We start from the raw sequence: 26,621 nt of genomic DNA, 5'->3' as shown, positions 1-26,621 counted from the left end.
AGAATCTTATTATTGTATTCGGACTGACAACGCTTTTCATATTGTCATTTATTTATTTATTTGGCAGAATTACAATGCAAAATTCATATTTAAATACAGTATACTTTACAGTAAGTGCAAATAATAATAATAAAATACAATATGAAATAGGATGCAGCAAGTTATATCTATAATTATGTAATAGTGTTCTGCCATACCTCATTTAGGGAGCCTCGATACGATGCCACGCACAGTAACGTCATATTGGATACTATCGCGATACTTTGGATCTTATGTTCATTACATGTTAAATGGCTGCCAAATTCCTTTTTTTTGCAAGTATAAAGTGCATAAGAGGCTAATAAACAGTTAATAATACTGCAGCATGGTGGAATGATTGCTGTTATATATGTTGTGTTATTATTTATTTATTTTACTTTAAAATCTGAGGAACCGTCACTGCTTGGCAGGAATATAAAAATGCTGCAAAAAGACCCAGTCAGGGTGGTAAGCTGTAGGAGCAGTTTGTAAAGTAAGCTGCTTCAGTAGGGAGATTAGTGTCAAGATGACAGTTTAAAGTGCCATACGGTAAGACAGATGTTTGGCTGCTAGAGAGCTTGTCTGAGTTTGCATTTGTATAAAGGGAAGCTTATTTTCCTCTTTAAAAGCCTGAAGACCCCAACCTGTTTCTTTATTCTGTGTCGACAAACATGAAATGTTTTGGTCTCTCTAACCATTGTCTGTCCTGTCTCGCAAGACTACAATGCAAGTTCATGGATCCAGAGGGGTAAGGGACCATTTTGAGTTGTGCAATTCTGATACTGCAGCCTTGCACAGAGGATCTGGGAATGTGCTAGCAAGTCATTGAGCATTGAGTAATATCTTATTCACCCTGGTCAGTTTTGTAAAGCAAGTAACATTTCAAATTACTGTACCTACCATCGTTATTTGCACCATTCTAAATTGGGTTGTGGTCAGTTTCAGGGTCAAAGGAAATCTGTACTCAAATTAAATCTGTACTCAAATTTGCTACAAAAATGATATCTGCTGCTCAAGAGCTTTTTGTTATTTCATGCTTTATAAATTTACATGCTTTAAAAATAACATGAGAAATGAGTCGGTCAGCACCCTACTGTCTCCATATACTTAATGTAAATCAAAGAAATGTACCTTTTTCAAATGATAAAACAGTGTGTATTCTAGACTGTTCTGTTCTGGACAAACTGCTTGTGCAATCATTTCTGAACTTGTAGTAACAATTCAGTCACACGTTGATTCCTTTCATTGCCATTGCACTTCCAGGTAAGACTTGGTGTGTTATGATAAGAGCAGAGGATTTCTGAGCCAGGAAGTACAGTGTAATACTCTTGCTCTGTGTGATCTTTGTTCAGGCATTCACACTCCCTGTGCTTCCCTTCTAACCAGTTTTAAAAGTATGTAGACACAAGTCCAACACTCTAATAACTAAATAATGATGAACATATACAACTCTGAAGAAGCACCACAAAAATAACAACTGATCATTCCATAGGTACACATGCCAGGGATTGGTGCATTTGTGAATAGAAATACTGGAAGAAATACTGGGAGAAACTGGAAGGAAATTAAGTACTATGAAAATTGACAAATTACAATATAATCCAAATAAATCTTCATTATTTGCTGGGTTTCACAAAATAAAATAAATATATAAGGGTTTCTAACCTATACTCAACTACAGTCAATAAAAAAAGACATTTAGGCATATCATTCTCTGTGGTGTAGGTAAAGTTAGACACGGCTGTAGATTGGCTGGTTTATTTAAAGAATGTATTTTATTTTCAGTCACTTTAAGTTCTGTTCTCTTTGTGACACCTGCTGGAATCACCTGGAATTGCATGGGTGTGAAAGGAAAGCTTTGCAGTTGGGTAATAAGGTTCACTTTTCTACAGGTTCACTTTTCAAGCTCTGTCAAGTTGGATGGGGACCTTTGGTGAACAGCAATTTTCAACTCTTTCCACATATTCTCAATTGGATTGAGGTCTGGGCTTTGACTGGGCCATGCCAGGACATTGACCTTTTTGTTTTTAAGCCACTCCATTGTGGCTTTGGCTGTATGTTTGGGGTCATTGTCCTGCTGGAAGATGACTCTTCTCCCAAGTCCCAGGTCTCTTGCAGACTTCAGCAGGTTTTCCGCCAGGATTTTTCTGTACTTTGCTGCATCCATTTTGCCGTCTATCTTCATGAGCTTTCCAGGCCCTGATGCAGAGAAGCATCCCCATGGCATGATGCTACCACCACCATGCTTCACGGTAGGGATGATATTCTCAGGATGATGTGCGGTGTTAGGTTTGCACCAAACATAACGCTTAGAATTGAGGCCAAAAAGCTCTATTTTGATCTCATCAGACCATAGAATCTTCTTCTACTTGGTCTCAGAGTCTCCCACATGCCTTCTGACAAACTCCAGCTGAGATTTGATGTGAGTTTTTTTTTTCCAACAATGGCTTTCTTTTTGCCACTCTCCCATAAAGGCCAGTTTTGTGAAGCACCTGGGCTATTGTTGCCGTATGCAGTGTCTCCTAGCTCAGCCATGGAAGACTGTAACTCCTTTAGGGTTGCCATAGGCCTCTTGGTAGCCTCCCTGATTAGTGCCCTTCTCGCCCGGATACTCAGTTTTTGAGGATGGCCTGTTCTAGACAGATTCACAGTTGTGCCATATTCTCTCCATTTCTTAATAATGGACTTTACTGTGCTCCGGGGGATATTCAATGCCTTGGAAATGTTCTTATGTCCTACCCCTGATTGGTGCTTTTGATGAACCTTATTACAGATTTGCTTTGAATGTTCCTTCGTCTTCATGATGTAGTTTTTGTTAGGAAATGTACTAAACAACTGTAGGACCACCCAGAGACAGGTGTATTTAATCTGAAATCATGTGAAACACCTTAATTGCACACAGGTGGAGTCCATTCAACTAATTATGTGACTTACTGAGGCCTTAACTGTTACAATAACAGTTACGGAATGTAGCTGCATTGATCATGTGACCGGAAGACTTTTCGATTGACATTAACCAGAGTGTGACAGTAACAGAAGTGATATAATCAGTAGTTTGTTTCCATTGACTTGCATTAGATACATTTCAGTTTAGAGAGAGAGAGAGAGAGAGAGAGAGAGAGAGAGAGAGAGAGAGAGAGAGAGAGAGAGAGAGAGAGAGAGAGAGAGAGAGAGAGAGAGAGAGAGAGAGTCGGCCAAATGCTTGCTGTTTGCCTTAAATTGAATTTGCTTGTGACAATGAGGAATTCAAAGTAGTGCCTAGTGGAGCTAAGGCCCAAGCTGTAGATTGTTTTTACACACACCGTGTATGTTATGACATGTAGCGCTTTACTGGGTCGTACCATTTCTCATTTACATTAAACACAAAATGAAAAATTCTAACTGGAAACAAAAGCTTTGTACATCGTTAACATGTTTGTATTAACAAGTAATACTGTAATGACAGCAGTGTAAGGTGCTGTGTCCTGTTTATACCACCAGGGTGTGTCTTTTCATCACATTGCTCCTTTTAAATCACATGTGTTTTTATACAATCATTCAATTCAAACTTAGATTTAATTACAAAAAAAATATGTGCAGTATTGTTAAGTGAATAAAATAGTAAGTTTTGACTGCTGGCTTTTTCAGACTTTCAACAAACTACAGTTTCTGCTGAATTTACAGATTACAGTCTGTATCTATCCCAATATATTTTATTTATGGTAGTGGGTTGATTTATTTCTGTTTGTTGATTTCATCAGGCAAGACTGAAGCAGCCTTCAGTACATTGTCCATCAAGATTTAATCTTTAATATTAACACAACATGTTGTCGTTCGCTTCCTATATTATATTGCATTCCATTTTGAAACATACAGAATGTTTTGTGGTAGACTTATCAGAAACCTTTGATTAGCACTTTGTAGCAAAACTCACTGTCATCAAGTTAAACTTTTTAGAGAATATACAGTAACTAACAGATAAGCTTGTGTTTTAATCTTTTATCTAGACACTAAATGTTCCAAACATTTAGTACAAAGCATTTGTACAAATAAATGAGCCTTGCTCCACAGTTATCTTTGTCCAGTAAACACATCATTGAAAGATGTTGTAGACTGATGTAATGTAAAAGAAAAAAGGCAATAATCTGACATTTTCCTTATTTTTTTATAATGTTTACAATCACTTCATAGTTACATTGGTCCAGTATTTAATCTTAGTCATATTTTTGGGAGATCACGATCCATCTGGCAGTTCCGCCTCTTGAATCTTAGTTGCCAGGTCTTTTTGAGTATTTCCTAATGCCAGTGACATCACACAAGACAGTTAACTTTTCAACTCTGCTGGACACTTCCACTTCAAATGTGTTTTGTAGTCTAATAGACTAGACTTTAAACCTAATTTTCACAAAAAGGTTTTGTCATATCTTTTCTGTTTATGTATTTTTCACTCATGAGCATTTGGATGTATGTATTGTAGTAACAGTCTCATGCACATCAATATATTTTGACACAGATAAACACATAAACTTAACCAGTGCCATCCTGTACCAGGTTATTAAGAATAATGATACAAAAAATGTGTCACACCTGGCACATGCTGCTGTGGTTACAGTACCTTTTGTTGTTCTGACCCAGACTTGAATTGCTGTATTTTTAGTTTAAAGCACACAGTGTGTTGGTTTACCAGTATGTTCTAGGGCATTTATGCACAATGACCTGTATTTAATGTTTTATTTTACAACTCTGCAGTATTAATATGCCACATGCAACGTGTAATCATTCATATGTCCGTGATTGTAAATAGCCACAGATGCAGAGGGTTACGCGAGTATTATTTGGACACTGTGTGATTACTTTACAATGTTTAACCAGGATTCGAGCAATGTGTTTGTGTTGCTGCGATAACAGTAACATTTAATATACATGACTGGCCATCTCAAAGCAATTACAAGTATTAAATAACATCTATTTTATTTATTTGTCCGTCTGCAGATTTCTAGCTAAAAAAAAAATTTGCTAAATTTTTTTGGTATTTTTGTGGTGACTATATGATATATATATATATATATATATATATATATATATATATATATATATATATATATATATATATATATATATATATATATAAACCTAAACACTGGGAAAACACTGGAAATGGTTACTCACATGTTGACTTCTTCACTTTCCCATTAAAAAAATAACTACTACTACAAAAAAAACCTACCTTTCCCAGTGCACTTGGGTGATGTCCCTGAATGCTTTACTTTAAACCCGCCCCAGCTACTGAGTGGCAGCAAATTCCTACATTTCTATTGGAGACTCCGCTTGCGAGATTTGAAACGAGATTACAATCAGGAACTTGTTTGCGGGATTTAATGGTATCTTACAGGTAGATAGGGAGGATTTACAACAAAAATGCAAAATGTAAAAAAATGCCTACACACAAAAACCCCCAGAAGAGTGTGGCCATGACCAGAAGGATTTTATTTTGGGAAGACAGCAAAGGAAAGATGGTACAAATAAAGTGTGCAAGTACTGTTGAGTTATACATATTGTGACAGAAAAAACTGCCCAAGTATTTTGAAAAGTAAACGAAAACACTAATTCCATATAGTATATAAAAAGCGAAAGCCGGGGGGGGTGGCTACTCTTGGATTGCAGCGAACTGAACACTATGCTATGCTCCCCTTTCATGTGACCTCCTCTGTATGGTTGCATGTTTTGCTGAAATCCATTTCAGTCTTTCTTGTTGACTGCTTCCCAAGCATATACAAGTGTGTTTGAAATACTGTGTTTTGGCTCTACTGCAGTTACAATACTGCTAAGTTTAAGGGTGTACTGGTTGCTTGTTAATTCTTGGCATAATTATAGTAGTTCTGATGTTGGGTACCAGCAGGGTTTTAGTTTTTTTCCCCCAAATTACCTTAGCTAGATATATAGAGAAAAATAATCTCCCTACTCATAGCTGATCATATTAAATATATTTGAAAAATTAGCTCCCCTCGAGTTAAGTTTATTATAAATTATGTTGATGCAGAAATGTAATGTAAGCAGGACTTAACTTTCCTAGTGTTCTGGCACACAAAGCACAGCACATACAGTTTGCAATACTGAAAAAGCAAGCTAGTTAGAAAAATAAAGGTAGTCTTTTAAATAAGACCAAAAAATGTATTATTATTTATTAAGTTAAAAAGATCACACAGTAGGTTCTGGATCATTTGGTCTCCTTTAATACTGAGAGCAGAGGTGGATGCTGGTTGAGTAGATTGATTGGTTGTCCTTTTGAACTTTATGGAATTTTTCTTTTGTGGATTCTATTGCTATGCCATTTTGTTATTTGATCTTTTAGACAGAAAACAACAGTAGTTTGTGGCTTTTAGTGTTTCTTTCTTACTGTTATTTTTATCTTTAATAATAATAATAAAAAAAAAATGTGTGCCATAACATTAAGACTTAGTTCTACTTTATTGGGATGCTCAACATTTTCAGTGGGGCCCCCAGAATTTCCTCTGGGACCTTTTAGTATTTTTTAGTCCTGGACCCTCATTGGGAAAACATTTTGCAGAGCCCTGACTATGTCAAAATCAAGTATTCCACTGGATGAACCAGAATTAATGTTGAACTCTACTTTCCAAAATATAAACAAGAAAAAGACTGTAAAAACAAACGTGTGTGAGAACTTTCCCCCTTTTTACTTTGAAATTCTGTGCAATACATTACCAAATTATTCTTTTGATAGGGGGAGGCAAGCACCCAGTCTTTTAAGGTATTCTCATAAGTGTATCGGTAGTGGTCAGTGTGATCATAAGTGTATCAGTAATGGTCAGTGTGACCAGAGCAGGTCAGGTGTGTTTGTGTGTGTATATTTAGTTGTAATACATTATACTCACCTGTTAAATTAAAGCTGCAGTGAACTGGTGCAGCTGTAACAGATTCATGTTAATGAATTAACCAATTTGGCCAATTAACACATGTGACTAAAGTGTAGCACAGGTGAATTAAATACAGATCAATACTGAAGTGCGCCCTTTATAAAGGTGAAAAACAAGAAAACTCTAAGGTGTGTCCTTAAACCTGGTACTCTTCTAAAAAACATTTGTATATTATACTTATCAGTTTAACATTCTTTACATTAAAGTACTTCCAATGACTTTCTTGGCGTTAGACTTTGTGTATGGCCGGAAGTTATGTTACTCTTGTATGAAGTTGCTAGCCCATCATCCCCCTGACCAAGACCAAACATCATCTTCAACACAAAGTGACCCCAACGAGTCCAGTTCTAGAGAATCCAGCCCTCCTGCTGTTCAAGACAAACAACCTGAAAGCAACAACATTTTCGAAGCTGAAAAGAAACATGAGATTTCACAAATAAACAAGGCCTTGGAGGCAATACAAGAATTTCCACTGAAGAGAAGGAAATTGTCACAAAAGGTACATGCAGCTCAGAAGGTAAAGAAGGTTGGAGAAGCAATGAAGAGAAAGCTGAGGAAGGTTTTCCTACAAACAGAAGTGGAAGACCATGAAACAGTCAAGGAGCAGGCTCAGGCATATCAAGAGATGATGGCCCAGCTGAAGGAAACATTTAATTCAAATATCAGTCAAAGTCAGCAAGTTCATATTTTGACAGCTGTCCCAATGTCTTGGTCTATACGGAGGACTGCTGAGTTAGGTGTTATGCCACATGTCCAGGACAGCCAAGGCTTTACAGGAAGAGAAGGGATGCCTAAAAATTGGAGCACCAACAAAAATGTCTTGTTCTCTGCAATCTTTCAGAGGCCGATCGTGTCTTCAAATTACAGCATCCTGACATTAAGATTGGCTTCTCCAGATTTGCAGAGCTGAAACCAAAGGAGTGTGTATTGGCAGGCAGTAGCATTGCACATGCTGTGTGTGTCTGCACAACACACCAGAGTGTAAAGCTGATGTTCATTTGTTCTACGCGTCCACAGCTGAGTGCCAGTACAGAAGTGCCTTTGAATTACTATTGGCATTGCTCGATTACAACTAAATATTTTATTTAATTGTATTAGGTGTGTAATCGCTTTACTTAAGTGATTCACCTGACACACTACATTCAACTCTGTGCTGTGGCTCAACCAATGGCAGGCACAAAATAAAACTTGCAGAAAATGTATATAAAGGTCTAGGCTACAACCTAGCAATAACTGACACAAATCCAAGGTTATGTGATTTGACCTAGGTGAGGTCAAAGGTCACAGAATCACACAACTTTATCTTACACGTCACAGAACCTTTTATAGAGAGTGCTATTCAAGAGCTTTAAAACGACACCAAAAACGACCTTTCTGTGTCAATTATGGAGGAAGTTATGACCATGGAAAGGTTGGGTGGGGGGGTCAAAAATCAGTCAACTTTGAGCTATATCTCATGAACGGGATGTCACTCAGACCTAAAATTTACACTAACCACATCTCCCAAAGGCAAACACAAATCAGAGGAGATTGAGGAAATGATTAATTGGTTAATTTACAAACAGTATGGATAATTTATAAACAGTATGGTTGGGACATTAAATGGCACTGTGAAGGGCACCCTCGGGGTCCTTGCTGCCCTACCCTATACAGATATTTTGGAAGAAGGGGGAGAAGTTGGGGTACCTTTTTTCCGGGGCGATCGTCGGGGCTGCCGTTTCCTCTTGCTGCACACCGCCAGAGCCAGAACAGGGATCAGCTGCAATTTGGGGACGGGGGGGGGGAGGAGTGAGTGTAGACACTGCAGTTCAGTGATCTCAAAGACATTAAACATGGCTCTGTTAAACTAAAGCTAAATTATTTGTTCATAGAGTTGGAAAGCTGTGTCTCCAAATGACGAAATAAAGACTGGTAATGCGTTTTATAATAAGTACAGCTGCTGTGTTTGTGAATCCTTGCTTTCATACCGCTGGTAAAGGGGAAAGGTGGATCAGCTAGCAGCAGACACAGGATCCAAAGTTTTATTTTATTTTATCTAAATTATCTTAGTTTTTTTTTTTTTTTTAAAACAACTTTCATATTTGCTGAGAAATCTTCCTTTCCTTAATTATAAGTCTATATTGTTTATTTGGAATGAAATGAGGTATGTGTTACATAATAAGAATAAGAATATATTAAACTTAAGCTTTGTTTGTTCAGTAGGTTGCAGATTTTCCAAAATTACTTGTAATCTTGACATGATCTAGATCCGGTACAATAGTGTGTAAACCAAATACAAACTGTATTTTACTACATTATTAGTTTATTTGCAATTGATACATTTTCCTACCCTTTATTATAATTTATTTAACATATTATGCAGTTGATTATTTCATTTTTAATACAGTTTTCAGTCTTTGAAGGGACAGCAATATAAACACTGTTTTCTCAACAAAACTTGGCATGGTTTGTATTCTTTTGCTATCCTAGCATACTGAAAATCAGAAGTTTTTGCTATTTGGTTTCTCATCCTAACTCACCAGTGATTCACTGACAATATTCATCTGTTAAAATTAATTGCATTGCAAGAAAGTATTTGCATATGTTTCGAAATTAAATGACCCACTTTATTACTGTCATCACTTTTTTTTTTTTTTTAACTGTATACTATGTTTTACATCTTGCATGTGATCTAATGGAATAACTTGGTAAAACGTAAGGTAAAACAGATAAAGTTACTGTGTGATGCTCAAGGGGCTAATCATATAATTTTCCATGATGCATATGCTTAGAACTTAGACCTGTTGATTATTGGACTGCACTGTAAGTTATGATGCAAGAGTGCGTCATTGTTGTTTGCCTGCTATTCCCTGTACAAAAAAAAAAAAAAAAAAAAAAAAACTTTCAGGGGAATCTTGTTTTCATTAATTTAACCCCTTGCTGAATGTATCAGCGATGTTGGTCTAAAGTCATCATTTAAAATATTGCTGTAAAAAAGATACTTAGAGAATTGTAAAATAGGGCTGATTGACTGATTACAGTAGAAACCACGACTGAATCCCTGTATTTGCAACTCGTCTTTAGAAATAATTACGTTCTAATAACATAAAATGCTTACATGAATACAGAGGACATATCCTGGTGTTTTAAACTAATAACAAGAGCAAAGCCTGAATGTTTTTGTTATGATTAGATTGATTTTGAAGTTGTGAATGCAAAGAAAGGTTCTGTTAGGGCTCTGGAAATCGAGTGTAATTTTTAAGATATAGGCTAAGATGTGAACTTATGAGACTGAAAAGTGAAATGTTTCAAATTGTGAATTATTTCCTCATTCAACAATGGGTCTTTTCAAAGTGCTATGCTTAATTCAAATGCAAAACAACATCTTAATATTCCGGGAACAACATGGGGAGAAAATCTTGTGCTCCTTTTCCTCTTTGTTGGTAAATAAAGGGATAGCATGCTTGTTTGGACAGGGGACTTTGAATTCTGTAGCAATCACAGCGTTCTATTAGAGCATGTATTATTTTTTGTTCTGTGTTTTAGAATGTGCTGTATTTCTATGTATGTATTTGCTTAATTTTTTGTCAGATTGTTTATATATTTTAGGAAGTCATGGTTGAAGTTGTTTTTGTCCATTATGCTAACACAGGGTATCGCACGAACTTGCTTAGGCTGGTGTTGCATTAATGGAAACTGAGTTTAAAAAAAAAAAAAAAAACAGATAACACAGCAATAACGATCAATGATGTGGTATGGAACCGAAAAGTTATAAGTGTAAAAAGTAGTCCGGAATGTTTGCCCGTGGGGACGTGTAATTATACTTTTTGAACCCCATTGCTTACTCTGTAAGGGTTACTTACGCAATATTGGCTAGATCAGTGTTGGCTTTTTTATTTTGAATTTGCACTTTTGGTTGCAATATAGTGAATATACAATCGCAGACAAAAGTATTTGGGCAGTTTAGAAAAAAAAAATTGTTAAACCACAATTATTTGTAAAATGGCGACGGGGGTGGAGGGGTGGAGGGGTGAGGGGTGGAGGGGGGTGGGCGAGAGTGATTGGCCATCTCAGTCCCCAGACTTGAATCCCATCGAGCTGTTGTTGATTGACTTGAAGGCTGCTGTTGCAAAAAGGAAACCATAGTTGATTGCAGAACTCAAAGCTGTATGTGTTAAAGAATGGGCAAAAGTATCTCCAGAAAGGTGCCAGGAACTAGTTTCAAAATACAAAAAAAGACAGCAAACAGTAAAGGAAGCAAAGGGTGGGCACACAAAATATTAATGTAAGAGAGACCAAATACTTTTGTCAAAGAATGAAATTAGTTTTTGCATGTTGTTTTACATTTAATATGTGTTATGTTTTGTTATAAAGCTGAATCTCTGCTTATTAATTGATATATTTCAATAGAACAATTAGAAATTATAGAAATCACTCTCTGTGGTTTTACTGAATTACTGTTATCTGCCTCTAGAGGGAGATATTCACAGTTTGAAGGCTTAAAACACCACGAGCTACAGTATTGCATTTGGAAATCTGGGGGTTAAAACAGCAGTATAGTTATTGCATAAATGCAGGAACAATGATTTGCATGCAGAGTTGCTACATGCAGATCTTTGTTCTAAATAAAACTGAATTTGCATGTTTCTTTTCATAAATGTTAACAATGTTACCATCTTGTGCAGCATGAGTACAGAAATTGGTTTAAATAGTAATATAATATATAGTTGGGGATTATTACAATCAAAAGTATTATATGGTAGTAGGGTAAAATGGCAGGAAAGGATGACGGGGATAAGCATGTATAAATTACAATATTTTAAAGTAAACCCAAAATACAAAGCAAAGTCAGCATGCACATTAAACACCTTAAATTGGGTTTTATAAAACGTTCATGTAGTTACTGAAGATGGCTCATTTATTTTTAGTTTTGCTGTTTTGTTTATTGTTTAACTCTTGTTTAACCTTTTTTTTAATGCAGAATTAATACTTTATTTAAAATGTAAAGTATCAATGGGTTATGCTCACTGTATTTAAAATAAAAGTACTGATCCTGAACTTTGGTCCAGCCTAAATGAATTTACTGTCTTAACACTTACCTATTAAACAGTGTATACTGTAATGTGGTACATTATTATCCAAAGTTGGCTTCCAGACTTTCAGGTCCGTTTTCATTTAAGCTAATGGAAAATGTCTCTCTTCAATCCCCATCCACATCTACTAAAGTTGCATTTGTTCCCATTTATTTGAATCGTAAACTATACGTCTTGGCTACATTTAAGACATTTTTAAGTAACAGTTTTTAAGACACTGAACAGTTATTACAAAACAATATAGTAGACTTTCAACTGAGGTCTAGCACAGGCTTACTGCACACATCCCAGTAGACTGCTGCTGCTGTTTTGTTTTTTTTTATAAATCTGCAGTACATTTTAATAAGTGCTCTAACTGGTATTTGTAGAAGAAGAGAGGAGGTTTTAAGGGTTTTTTTTCCGGTTTATGTTAATAGTTTTTGCACAAATCTTAACTACCCTATGATCTGATGTTCCAGTTCCACAGAGTTTCCTACTGGAGTATCTGTAGGAGTTTGTGGCATGCTTAGTTCAATATAATCCTTGTAACCCGTAGAGGACTGACGCTGAATCATTGTAGTTTAATATACAGTATTAACAACAGCACCACCAACAACAAAACATATGGCAAACTAATTTAGAAAGCTATGAGTTAAGTGATCACAATAAAAAAGCATACATTTTCAGTTTCGACTTCAAAGCAGTAACCATGTCTTGAATTTGACCAGGAATAGAGTTTCCTAGTTTAGGTGTGCAGTGACAGAAAGCATGATCACCTCGAGTGTGCAGTTGTGTTCTGGGCCCATGCAGCTGATTGCAGGGAACATATTGTCATTGGTGTGATTTATCTGTCTCTGTAAGGCAGATGAAGAAATACGTCTATTCTTTGAGACTTTCAGAGACAGAAAGGGGCTTCTGTAACCATATACGAAGCCATGTGACAACTGGTGTAACAGTAGAGGTACAACGCTTATTTTTCATGCTAATGGGCCAGCCACCCACTTCCTTTTTTTGAGCAGTCAAACGATCACGTGATCACATGCTAAGATAAGCAAATTATATACAAATAAAATAAGCAGCATCATCCATGTTTCCAAGACTATACCGTAGTGATGGTTTTGCCATCTACACAAAGTATTTTCACAGCTAAAGCACAGACTTTGGTTCTAAAATCTCCTGGTGTCCTGTGTGAGGTTTTGACCTGGTGAAACAAGTACAAAGAGGGGTTAAAAAACACATTTGGAAGCTTCCTCTTTCATATGATTGAACTTAAAACCTCTGAAATTTGCAAACACATTAGCCAGAAAAGTACTATTCAAGAGTCGCTTTTAGTGTCTGAAGCAGCGCTTTCTTGAAATAGAATGAACAAAAAAAAAAAATTGAAGAATTATTTTAGAGTAGTACCCCAACCCCAGCAGTATTCATTGTTTCATAAAGTTTATGTAGGATTCAGTACAGTAAGGGGTAATTGTACAAAGGTGGGCTAATCGCAGCGCAAACATACTGCAGTTAGCTTTTTGGTTACGACAGTCTGCAGAGTGCGTGTTTTGTCGTATGTACTAAGAAAAAATACGTTAATGAAGAGAGCCGCAATATACTAATTTAGATATTATTTGCGTCATGTTAGTGAGATCTCTAGCGAGAGTTGTGCGACATTTTTCAACTAATATAGATGCAGTTGAGTTGTGGTTTGCTGCAGCAGAGGGTGCCCGAAGGATAACGTCGATACATGCAAGGGTGCAAGAATCGAAATAACATTGTTTTTGTTAAATGTAAACGTCATCTGTACAATGCATTCTGTTCCGTCTTCATTTTACCTATTTTAATACTGTTATATATTTAAAAAATGAAAGGCAGTTTAACCCCATCAGATTCTGTAGTGGGTCACCAACCTTCACCCCTAAAAAGCTTTTCATAATCGTACAGTGGCCTCTCGCTACACCGTAATAAAAATAAAACATTTACAGTTCTCGATGTATTTTAGATATAAATCATTGCTCTGAAATAACACTAATGTGTTTTTTGGGTAGGCTAAACATTGCATTGTGTAAAAATATTAATCTGTACAGTAGGCCTATGCAGTATACAGTACAGTAGTAAAATCAAATGAATACCTAGCGTGCTTTTTTTGTACTTAAGCCTACTGGTAACATAAAATAAGTTATGCTGTTGCATTGTACACATTGGTATACAATGTGAATAAAATATTTATTTTAAATTGAAACTAAATTATTTTAGGGTTTTTATTTTTTTTTAATTTTATTTTAATTATTATATTTTTAACTTGGTCTAGTAGTCTAGACAATTAACACTCAATATATCATGGTCCTGTACAGATGCTCAGAATGAGCTGGAGGGGTTAGAGGCACATGTGTGCAGTCTATTGCTTCCAATGCGCTGGGGAAAACCAGAAATGTCATAGAAATTTGTTTTCAAGGCTTGTAAGTACACCCTGACTTTAGTGAAAATTAGGTACTTGGGTGTTTGTCTCAAAAATACATTGAGCACAACTGGCAACACACAAGAAAAAGCGGACTGGGAAACGCCAGCAACAATTGTGACTATTTTAAACATGCTTTCAAAAGTTCTTAACAAATTGATGCAATTGTAACTGTTGCAATTGTCAGTACAATCGTTTGATCCCTCATTTGCACGATCACAGTGTTGAGAGCAAACACATCAAAATAAGTTGTTTCCTTTTAAACATGTAACACAAAGAACACTGTCACATTCGTTAATGGTCTAACCAACTAGACTTCCATGATTGGGTGAATTTTTCTGTCCCAAAGCACCTTGTAGGAAAATTGTAGATTGATTGAAATGGCTGATCAGTGGTTCCGGTATGGCTGCGATCATTGGTGACTGAGATGGACTCCACGACGAGAGTTTCCTTTACAGGAATAGGACAACTTGTGTTAGTATTGCTCCACAAAGCAATACCTGTTAGCAGCACTTGTGACAAGCTGATTTTAGCAGGTGGTGCCACTGAAGAATTTACAAAAAAAAAAAAAAATGATATTCTTTTTTGGAAAATTATCAATAACCGTTCTACTGTAGACAAGCTTCTAATGTGGAGTGCACTGCACACACAGCTCATAGGATTTATGAAGCTAGCAGGATTTAATGTTGCACAAGCAGGTGCACAGTACCCCTGTCCTTCAAGCCAGATGGCGCTGCCACACCCCCAGCACCCCTGGTTCCCGTGTCCTTGGGCCAGGATGGAAAAAGTATTGATATGCAGGGCTGGTTGTTCAGGGCAACAGAAGAAGTAAAAAAAGACAGAATCACTGTTTTTAATAGTTGGCACTGTGCAACAGGCTGAAGCCAGACAAAGATATGTGACTTAAACAGTGTGTCCCGTTATTCATCACTCCCTATACCAATTTCCCTCTGCTCCAGAGTCTACTTGCGGTGTCGCTTACACCTTAGAAGGCACTAACAGGCATTAGTCTGAAGAGTGTCTTGCTTTAAATTGCTTGACTGTAGTAATCTAGCTCATGGCAGATGTTCCTGCAACTTTTTTAAATCCCCTTTGTTACCTCAATGAGTTTCAGACATGTGTCCATTTGCTTTTGTTGTACCCATGAGTTCCATTTGGCCACAAGATTGCATTTCCTACAGAGGACTTTGGAACGCCATTTAGCTCTGCAACTTTACAAACAGACATTGTGCTACTGTGGTACCAGATAGACACCTTGTGAAGGAGTTCATGAAGTATTATCAGTTAACTTGAAGAAAGGAAGATTTTGTGTGTGTGTGTGTGTGTGTGTGTGTGTGTGTGGATTGTAACTTGCACAATGTACATTTGTATTATGTTATAACCTTAAGTAGCCATGTAGTGTCATTATATTGTTTTACTCCTGGGGTGTTTGGGGGGGGGGGACCCCTGCATCCAAATCCACTTTTTGACAAATCTCAACTCATTAAATAAAGATGGTATTTCATTTGCCAATTGTGTCACAGTGGTTTATCTTTGTTGCCTTTTTTCTGGTGCTATGCCAGTGTTTTTAGGTAGTTTTCCTGGTAGGAGGAGCCTTATTAACTTTTTTCCTCCCAATTATTTTATTTTCTCTCCTCCTTTACTTGTTTTCTTTGATATAAAACGATTATATACAGTGGCTTGCAAAAGTATTTAGACCCCTGACCAATTCTCTCATATTACTGAATTACAAATGGTAGATTGAAATTTCTTTCTGTTATATTTTATTTTAAAACACTTAAACTCAAAATCAATTATTGTAAGGTGACATTGGTTTTATATTGGGAAATATGTTTAAGAAAAATAAAAAACTGAAATATCTTGCTTGCATAAGTATTCAACCCCCACACATTAATATTTGGTAGAGCCACCTTTTGCTGCAATAACAGCTTTAAGTCTTTTGGGGTAAGTATGTACCAGCTTTGCACACAGTGTCGGAGTGATTTTGGCCCATTCTTCTTGGCAGATTTGCTCCAGGTTGTTCAGGTTGGTTGGACGACGCTTGTGGACCGCAATTTTCAAATAGTGCCACAGATTCTCAATGGGATTGAGATCAGGACTTTGACTGGGCCACTGTAGGACCTTCACCTTTTTGTTCTTGAGCCACTCCAACGTTGCTTTGGCCTTGGGCTTGGGATCATTGTCCTGCTGAAAGGTGAATTTCCTCCCAAGCTTCAGTTTTTTAGCGGACTGAAGCAGATTCTATTGCAGTATTTTCCTTAATTTTGCTCCATCCATTCTTCCTTCAATTGTAACAAGATGCCCAGTCCCTGCTGATGAGAAGCATCCCCACAGCATGATGCTGCCACCACTATTACTTCACTGTAGGGATGGTGTGTCTTGAGGCATGGGCAGTGTTAGGTTTGCGCCACACATAGCGCTTTGAGTTTTGGCCAAAAAGCTCTCTTAGTCTCATCTGACCACAAAACCTTTTCCCACATCGCAGCTGGGTCACTCTCATGCTTTCTGGCAAACTCCAGACATGCTTTCAGATGGTACTTTTTGAGTAACGGCTTCTTTCTTTCTGTAGCTCCTTCAAAGTGATTGTTAGCCTCTTTGTGGCTTCTCTCACAAGTGTTCTTGTTTGAGCGCTGAGTTTTGAGGGATGACCTTTTCTTGGCAGTGCCTGGGTGATGCAGCTTCCACTTCCTGATTATTGATCCAGCTGTGCTCACTGGGATATCCAAACACTTGGATATTATTTTGTACCCTTTCGCTAATCTATGCATTTGTATTACTTTATCTTTAACTTCTGTAGAATGCTCTTTGGTCTTCATTTTCCTTCAGATTCACAGCCTTACCAATGATCCTTCAACAGTGGGGTTTTTATCCAGAAAATTTAACAGCAAGTTTAATGGTTCACAGGTGGAGGCCAATGGTAAGGTAATTGTGTCCTCGTTAGGGCAATTTCTTTCATCGGTGCAAACTGGGAGCTTCCAAAGCACAGGGGTTGAATACTTATGCAAGCAAGATATTTTCAGTTTTTTATTTTTCTTAAAAATATTTCCCAACATAAAACCAATGTCATCTTACAATAATTGATTCTGAGTTTGTGTTTAAAAATAAAATATCAAACAGAACGAAATTTCAGTGTACCATTTGTAATTCGGTAATATGAGAGAATTGGTCAGGGGTCTGAATACTTTTGCAAGCCTGTGTGTGTATTATGGGGTCATTCTACAGTTAGGGTGCATTTGAGATCAGAAAAGTGTTTAGTTTTTTTTTCATACTGTATGTCTCTGACAAAATTCATAATACCAATGATGGCTACTAAATATACTCTGTCAATTTACAAACAAAATCATTCAATTAATTAAAAAATGTCAAAGCATGCTGAGTCACCTTCCAGATTTTTAATAAGCTTCTCCCAAATTACCTGTTACGAGGAAGTGTTTGATTGTGGTGTCTGTTCATTCGAATGATGCGATTTGACAAAAGTAACACCAGTGACAGAATACCGTGGAACACCCGTTTTTGTTAAAATTAAAAAGGTGTGTGTATATATATATATATATATATATAATTTGAATAGTGTAGAATGTAAACCAAACCTATATGGGTATTTAATGGTCAAAGCTGAATATAATATATAAATATCAGTGCATTTCACATCACCTCAGGGACACAGACATTTGCATACCCAAACATTTTGTTTTGGAAGAAAAAAAAAAATTTTTTTTTATATATATTTAAAACTAAATTTGACTTTCACCTGATTAGTTGTCTGTTCCGGACTACATGTTTTACAGTAATAAATGATATTTTAACAAAACAAAAAAAAAATTTTTCATAAAGGTACCAAAAGTATTTCCACTGTTTCCTTACATGGCGTTAACATCTTACACACACACACACACACACACACACACACACACACACACACACACACACACACAGACAGGAAAGAAGTAAAGACTCCTGGGCTGGGGTTGATTGCTTCCTGGTAGAGCTTAGCAGAGCTGAGTTGCGCTGCTGTGCAGAAAAGGGAGCAGATGGGGGAAAAAATAACACAGACATAGAATAGAGTGATACATAGTCAGTGTGAGGGAAAAAAAACGAAGCCGCTATTTGTTTATATTACATGACATACAGCAGCCTTTTGCATTTAAAATATGCAACTGAAATCATAGAATTAGTGCAAAACATCGAGGAACTTTTTTGTTTTTTTTTTTTTTTTTTTTATTATTATTGCGCATTGACAGTTACAAAGTATAAGAGGAAATATGTTAATAACTATTAACATATGTTAAATGTTTATTATTATTGTTATATATTTTTTTAATAAAGCAGGCAGTATATGGAGTATATTCAGTAGTACCCTGAGTGTTTTGTTTTGTTTTGTTTTTTTTAATTATCGTATGTATATATATATATTGTTTTAAAGTCTGGTTACTTCCTGGTCTTGCAGAAAGAGGCAGTGCTGAGTTAGACAGAAATAGATAGAAATTTAGATAGAAATATAGAGATTGGAGAGAGAGGGAGAGAGAGGGAGAGGAGCATTAGGCTGGTTTCCAGGAGCAGCCCTGCTCCACTCTTTATGTATTTTTAGACTTATTTTAACGATTTTTTAAAAAATTATAACAAATATATTTATTGGCACGTTTCTGCATTTTCAAGCTGGTGGTTCGTGGAAAGGTTAAAACAAAAATCAACCAGGAAAGGTTTTTTCAGAAGCGACGGGGGACCCGTCGCAAGGATTGTTTTCACATTAAAAAAAAAATACAGAACATAATATATATTTTTACATTTATTATTTGTTTTAATTATATTTGCTCTTTAATAAAGTAAAACATTGGAAGATGGGTTGTTTAGGCAACAGCAAAACTGAAGATCAACGCATCGACGAAAAAGCACAACGAGAAGCGAATAAAAAAATAGAAAAACAGTTACAGAAAGAAAGACAAGCGTACAAAGCCACACATCGCCTTCTTTTATTAGGTAAGCTGTAAATGTGTCTTTCAAAACTATATGTGAAGACTATACATTCATGGTTTTTCCCTTACTTGTGTTTGACAGCTTATATGTCAGGGATAGGCTTTGTATGTATTGCGACGTTTTTGGTTTCAACAGCATTCAATAAGTGCCAGCGAGAAGGGAAATAAGATTTATTTTTTTAACTGGTCTTTTTTTATTTTTATTTTTTTTTTTCATTTAAGGGGCTGGCGAGTCTGGAAAGAGCACTATTGTCAAACAGATGAGGATTCTGCACGTCAATGGATTTAATCCAGAGTGAGTGAACTATATTTAACCGCATTTGCACGTCTGAAACGACGTTTGTTACGTTGCGTTGTACTTGTAGGGTTTATTCTATTGTAAATGATATTATACGTGGAATGACATTACATAGATAAGTTGGAATAGAAAATGTATACATGTAGAGTTTCATTTTTATTTGTGTTATTACTGCAGCGCTTCTCGGGCCCAGAGTATAGCAACAACATGGCGACTACTTTCAACTGATTACTAATAACTCATAACCTGAAACATGGGATTTCATCTGCTATCACATAGGCTACTAAAATAGCTAATCATGAGAAAATAGATCATCATATTTCAGCTGTCATAACTGGATTTAATTCTTGTTTTGAAAAGTGTCCCTAAATCTAGTATTGTCAATGTTCAATTAAACCCAATCGTTACATTACAGTAATGGTCATGCAAAGATAATGCACATTCTTAATTATGCTTTTGGAATGCTCACAAATTCTGGAATTGTTTAATAAAGTTCAACATATTAAAAGTTACTTAAAATGATATATATATATATATATATATATATTATATATATATATATATATATATATATATAATATATATATATATTATATATTATATATATATATATATATATATATATATATATATGTGTGTGTGTGTGTGTGTGTGTGTGTGTGTGTGTGTGTGTGTGTGTGTGTGTGTGTGTCTATAAAAATGTGTATGTGGAAGAGTCTGAACTAGTCACCCATTATTAAAAGACTGCAGAAGTTGTTCCAATGAGAGCTTCCATTTTCATCAAAACATGACTTGTGTTGAGTTCTGTAAATATGGCAAGATCACATATAATTGTCCTCCTCTTTCACACAGAGAAAAGAAACAGAAAATCCAAGACATTAGAAAAAATGTGAAGGATGCCATAGTGGTGAGTGCCCTATTTAATTTTAATTTTTATTTTTTATGGTCTTTGTGGTTGGTTGCATAAAATTGCACAGTGCAATACCATTTTGCTGATCAGGCTGGATTATCCTCTTATTTTATCCTGTATTTATCCAGTTTAATGCCTGTGTTTTTGTTTTTATCTGCTTTGTAGACTATAGTTTCAGCGATGAGCACTTTAATACCCCCAGTTCCATTAGCCAACCCGGAGAACCAGTTCCGAATGGACTACATCAAAAGCATAGCTCCGCTCTCAGACTTCGATTACACACAGGTGAGAAGCATGGGAGTACCACCTCCATTACCTCATTAAGTATTCAACTTGCTGGGGAAAAATACCTGTTTTTAATTTTTATAAAGGTTTTTTTTTTTTTTTTTTTTTTGCTGTTGCTAAAAGCAGTTTTATGGCAGTTTTCTTGTTTGTTTTAGATAAAGTTAAGTCAGGTGTTTTAGATGCAACTGTTTTATTAGCAAAAGCTCCTCGGATCTCCCCAGGCTAAAGACTAAATATAATATGTTCAGTCTTTCTGTGTGTTGTCTTTTCAGTGGTTCAGTTGAGTTCTGAATGCTTTGCTTGCATACACGGGTGATTTCAAGTGTACGTTTGGGTTTTCTGTAAACCACTATGGTATTATAGATTTGCATTTGCGTTCCCCTTGCTGTTTGAGGTTATAGTGGTAATGTATGCTCCAAAAAGAACAGCAGAGGACTTCAACAAAAACATTGTAGCGTTCTCTATATGAACTAAATTGTTCTTGTGCAAGCTAGTTGTAAATACTCTGTACTTATTTATTTTTTATTTAGGGTTAGAGTGTGTGTTCTATGTGGGGTATATTAAAGTTCAGAACTCTGTATAACATAAAGGGATTTGACTATGAATAATTTCAAGCTTGCTTGCCCCAGATACAGTATTAACAGCCATAGTTTTGGTTTTCTAAATGAAAATGCCCATTTTCATTGTTTTATTGGAAAATAATGAAATGGAATTGAACAAAATAATATTTCAATGTAATTTTGACCCTTAACCTCTGTTTAGCTGTAACATATTTAAACAGAGTTGTTCAGTTGGGAAGGGTTTAGGTCCATACTTCTTTTAATGCCCCCTTCAGGGAAGTTTTATGTTTATCAGACACGTTACCCTCTGTTTTAAATTGTAATTAATAAGCAATGAAAACACAGTATCTGACAGTGTAGCTGGTTCAAGTTTGCCTTGCGTATGTAGAATTTGACCATAATGTGGCCAGTACTATCACATTCTTTCAGATTTGTGACAGTAGCTGCGCATGGCCTTGATAGTTGTTGTTGTGGTATTGATCCATATTTATCTAATGAGTGCTTGTCATTTCTTTTTCAATGTATATAGAATCTCAAGCTTATATGTGTGTCACTTAAAAGTGTAATTCCAAAGTAAGGTTGTTTTAATTTTTTATTTTTTTTACCCCCCTATATTCGTGTTGCTTCTGAATTGACAGTGTGAAAGAAAATGCATTGAATTTAAACAGATGGGGTTACTTTGCAACAATTTAAATAGCTTAAGTCTCATATAGAGAGAGAAGGAGAGGAGTAACATTGCAACTAATTGATTCTTCTGTTGTGTTATGATCTGTAAGCCCTTTTCTCGCTTGCATTTTTATACTGGTATCATTGCTGAACAGTATTACAATGTCTGTACACACTGGAGTTGTTATTGGTGTGGTACTCGTATAACTGTATCGATACAGTTCTATATATTGCAACAGAATTTGCATTGTTCTGGTGCTGAAAGGCAAGTTAGGACGCAAAGTGATATTTTGTCGGTATATTCTAAACAAATTAATATTTCCATTATCGTACTGAGACAAGTGTGAACACCGCTCTGGTTTCAAATTTCTATCTGAGATTATTTAAGTGAATGATTACGTGCTTATCATATCCTAAATTTTCTATATGTTGGTATAGGTTCAATAATATCTTGGGAGAGCTTCTGTTGATGACAAAAACTGGATTTGTTTTCAGCAATAAATGTTTGCTAGAAGTATACTGGTAATTATATTGACAAATAGGAACAATATAAAATGTCTTCATTTTGGTTTTTAAGTTTTGGTTGCAAGTAAAGTTTATGTTTGTATAACTATACTTTAATTATACAATTGGTTTTATTTGCAAGATATTTTTTTGTACAGTACTAGTAAGAGTCAAAAACAGACGTTTTATTTCTGCATATTTGCTCGTAGGAATTCCTTTCTTCTTTTCATTGCCAATTTTTGCTTAACTGTATGAAGAGAAACCCTTAAACACTGGCACATTTCTGTGGCATGTTGTGCTCTAAGAGTATTTGATCACAACCCCTAAACTTTGCTCAGTTTTGTCTTGCAAAGGTAAGAACTGTGTTTCTCATGCTGGCTTGCAGAATGCTAATTCTGCATTATTCTTATTGATTTATAACTGAGAATGGGATGTACTATAGCCTAGTACACTGACATGTTGCAGTATACTTTAAAGCATGGTTCACAATCAACTACAGTAAGCAGCTGAATTGTTATGTATTAAACTTAACAATAACGCCCCACCTGTGGCTTGGCATATTGGTAATGGTATGAAGACCTTCACTTCCAGGTACCTGGTTCAATGCCTCGATGCCTGTCAGCCCTTTTGGGTCTGTTTACAATATGGTTTTAGCATGGATCTACAGTAAGCCCTATTCCTAAACCTCTGTCCAAACAATTCTACGCACAGTTGACATTCATGTAATTTCATGATTTAGCATGCAATGTGCTGTATTTTTATTTATTTTTTTACAGTACTCTTATTGTAACTTTTGATTTGATATTAAGGTTTTTTCATGTGCCGACCATGTGAATACTTAGTAGAATCTATTTACACATACATACATACATACATACATACATAGTGTATATAAAACTACAATTCCATTTTGTTTATTAAATGTAGCGCCATGAAATTAAGATTTTGACCTTTTTTGTTTATCTTTTTGTATCCTTATAGTTCAGATGCAAAAAGTGTTGAAAAGCATTTAGTTCTAAAAAAAAAAAAAAAAAAAAAAAAAAAAAAAAAAAAAACCTGAACATTCAAGGATAAGAGTAAGTTCTGTAAACTTAAAAGCAGAAAAGTAAAGAAGCAGAAAAGTTATTGTAGCACTGATGTTTGTTTCTTATTTAAAGTTATAAAATACTCAATGAAATGTTTGATACACTTCTGAATGTATTGACTGATAAGATAGTAAAGAATTGACAGGTCCCTGTTACTGTATTGACACATTATTGCCCTGTATGCAGTACCTCAAATAGATCAAGGGCACATTATGCTACTAGCTGTGGAAAACATTTAAGTTATCACAGATTTTTTAAAACAAACTTAAATAAATAAATAAATAAATAAATGCATTAACACGTTGGACCACAGGGCTTGCATACATTTTCTTTCCCTGCAGCTTGTTTTATAACTGTTTTGAATGTGTTTTTATATGTTAAATTGGAAACATTTAGATTTCTTATAACAACAAAAAAGTGTTCACGTCGCTTTCTGTTCTAGGTATTTTTTGACATTCATTTCTGGTGTCTAAATCTAGAGAGACAAGTTTGATGTTAAGTTTGTCTGCTTCAATGTTGTAATGAAGTCAGTGTAGTATGCTACAAAAAGCGCTGTTTCTAAAACTTACTGGACCAACCTGTCCGACCCCCTACATGAAAAAACTGGGCTGATTGAATGCAGTCATATTGGAATAAACATATAGTTTTTTACTTTGATGATACTTTCTTTATTTGTTACAACTTCCCTTATAAAACACATTTTAGAGTTTGTGTTTTGGGTTAATATATCTCGCAGAAAGCTTATGTCACTTGTTAATTCCTGTTAGTTATTGCAGTTACTGTGAGTAGCTTTTATTTATTTATTTAATTATTTTTAGTGGTTCTTAGCTGTAAAATTTTTTTTATTTAACTCAAGATCACATTTGGAACAGTAATTTCTTAAAAGAGATTAATCTAAGTGGCAAGTCCCAGCCAATACTATATTAATACTTTACTTACATTGCAACACTCGGTTAAAGTAATGCCCCCTCTTTAAGATGCTGGGTATCGGCAGTCAGATATGTACTGGTTTTAAAACAAAACAATACTGCAGAGTGACAGGAATAATTTTTTTTTTTTTTGTATTACCAATATTAGAAGTGGTTTGTTTTTGTTTTTTTATATGTGTGTGTGTGTGTGTGTATATATATATATATATATATATATATATATATATGTGTATATATATATATATATATGAACCACAATGATGACAGAAGCTTGCATGAAGCTAGATGTTTATCTCATACAGGTCCATTCAATTACATTTTACATTCCAAATAAATAAAGGTTTAAAAGTGTGCATTGTGGCAGGCTGCTTTAATACAGAACCCATTCACTTTAAATAATATTCTAAAACTAGTGTGCGAATTGTGATTTTAAAACGGTCTTCACTAACTTTACAGGCAAATCTCAGGGGAAAGGTTGCCTTACATTGTTATATAAACACAAGTACTTTTGAAACAAATGCCTACATTTGATTAAAGATGGCATGGCTCAGTTTTTGTGCAAATGTTGTTGGAGTAAAACACAGCAACAACAAAAACATACAATTACAGTTAGCACATGGGCACAGTTACAGTAACCGTAAATCCAACCTATTAACTGAAACCTTAGCTAGGATCATTAATTGGGGAACATTATTTACAGCACAGTATAAATTGCAGGTAGTGTGGTTTACAGAAAAGCAAGCTAGATCAGTGGTTTTCAACCTGTGGAACACGTACCTTTACTGGTACATGACAGGCTTGCTCTTGGTACGCACGGATGGTTATTTTTATGACGATATGATAGCTCAAAACACAATGCTCCCTCAATCGCACCATCGTAACGTGTCAATCTGCTTGTACCACTGAATCACAGAGAAATGATAAATTCTGATGCAGTGCTCCAGACTGCGACTAAAATGGTTACAAATGCAACAACAAAAAAAAGCATTTTGACTGCTATTTTTTAGGGGTTATAGGCACAAAAATGCTGCATCTCCCTTTAAAAGCAAGTGCCAGTATTTCCGAATGTGACATGACGTCGGTCTGTATATATATTTAAAAAAAAAAAAAAAAAAAAAATGCTTATCACATGTTTTAATAAACTGAAGTGTAATAAGGACGGTAACAATTTGATCAAATAAAAATGCTAGTAAGTGCAGAGAGGTAATTAACACCAGCTGAATATGGAACCCCAGTTTCTTACACCAGTTGTGATGGTGACCAAACGTGTGAGTACTGTTGAGTAAAAAAAAAATTGTTTAAAATGAACAGTTGCATTTAAGAAACAAGAACAGTAACACATAGAAATACATTTAAGGTTTGTGTATTGCACATGTGCCATTAACAAAATGCCCTGGAAACTTAAAATAAAGAAAATAATAAAGGAAGGGCTGTAATGCAGGAAAAAATGCAAGAATAAGACACACAAGGAAGTGAAAAGCTTTCCGTACCAAGCTGAAAAAAGTTATCTTTATGAACACCAATAAACCAATGTTATCTTTTGCCAGTCAAATCACAGAGTGCCTAAATAAAGTTTTGAGTCAGTACGTCTGTTGCGTCTTGCATCTCAGATGTAATAGACTTAGTTACATTGTTTACCGTCAGCAGTTTAAGTATGATTTAATTGCACAGGGTTCCAGATGAGCTGATAATATCTCTTCAGCCAAAGAAGCAGGCACAGTAATTTATGAGCACCGTTACCATTATGTAGAACAGTATGTAGCGTGAATTTTGTACTAAAGCAGGGTCAGCTGTTGCAGGGAAAACAAAGTTTATTTCTCAAACTGACCATTTAAAATGTGACAGAAGAACACACAGAAATACTTGGGACTGTAATTAGGAAGTGTCGGCAGCTTACTTGATTGCAGTAACAAAACAATATTTCATTAGCACAATGTGCTTTCTATGGTGTAAATTTAAACCTGTTTTTACTGAAGAGTAAACAGTAT

General features: G+C 35.5%; 1 protein-coding gene across 2 annotated transcripts in view; it reads left to right on the top strand.

Annotated features, from left to right (window-relative positions):
- LOC121313520 (guanine nucleotide-binding protein G(olf) subunit alpha) overlaps positions 1-26,621 on the top strand; it is a 142,964-nt gene that overhangs the window by 23,398 nt on the left and 92,945 nt on the right. Inside the window, exons 1-4 of one of the 2 annotated variants that reach the window (XM_041246171.1) lie at positions 18,847-19,400; positions 19,619-19,691; positions 20,547-20,601; positions 20,770-20,889. In XM_041246171.1, the coding sequence (XP_041102105.1) occupies positions 19,262-19,400; positions 19,619-19,691; positions 20,547-20,601; positions 20,770-20,889 (387 nt within the window). In that variant the 5' untranslated portion in view covers positions 18,847-19,261. Of the gene's footprint in view, positions 1-18,846; positions 19,401-19,618; positions 19,692-20,546; positions 20,602-20,769; positions 20,890-26,621 lie in introns of those variants that run through there. The other variant, XM_041246170.1, reaches the window with a different exon arrangement.

Source organism: Polyodon spathula, chromosome 3 (assembly GCF_017654505.1).
Source record: "Polyodon spathula isolate WHYD16114869_AA chromosome 3, ASM1765450v1, whole genome shotgun sequence".
NCBI classification, from domain to species: Eukaryota; Metazoa; Chordata; class Actinopteri; order Acipenseriformes; family Polyodontidae; genus Polyodon; species Polyodon spathula.
Note: the sequence above shows the minus strand (reverse complement) of the source record. Positions and strands in the feature narration are given on the sequence as shown.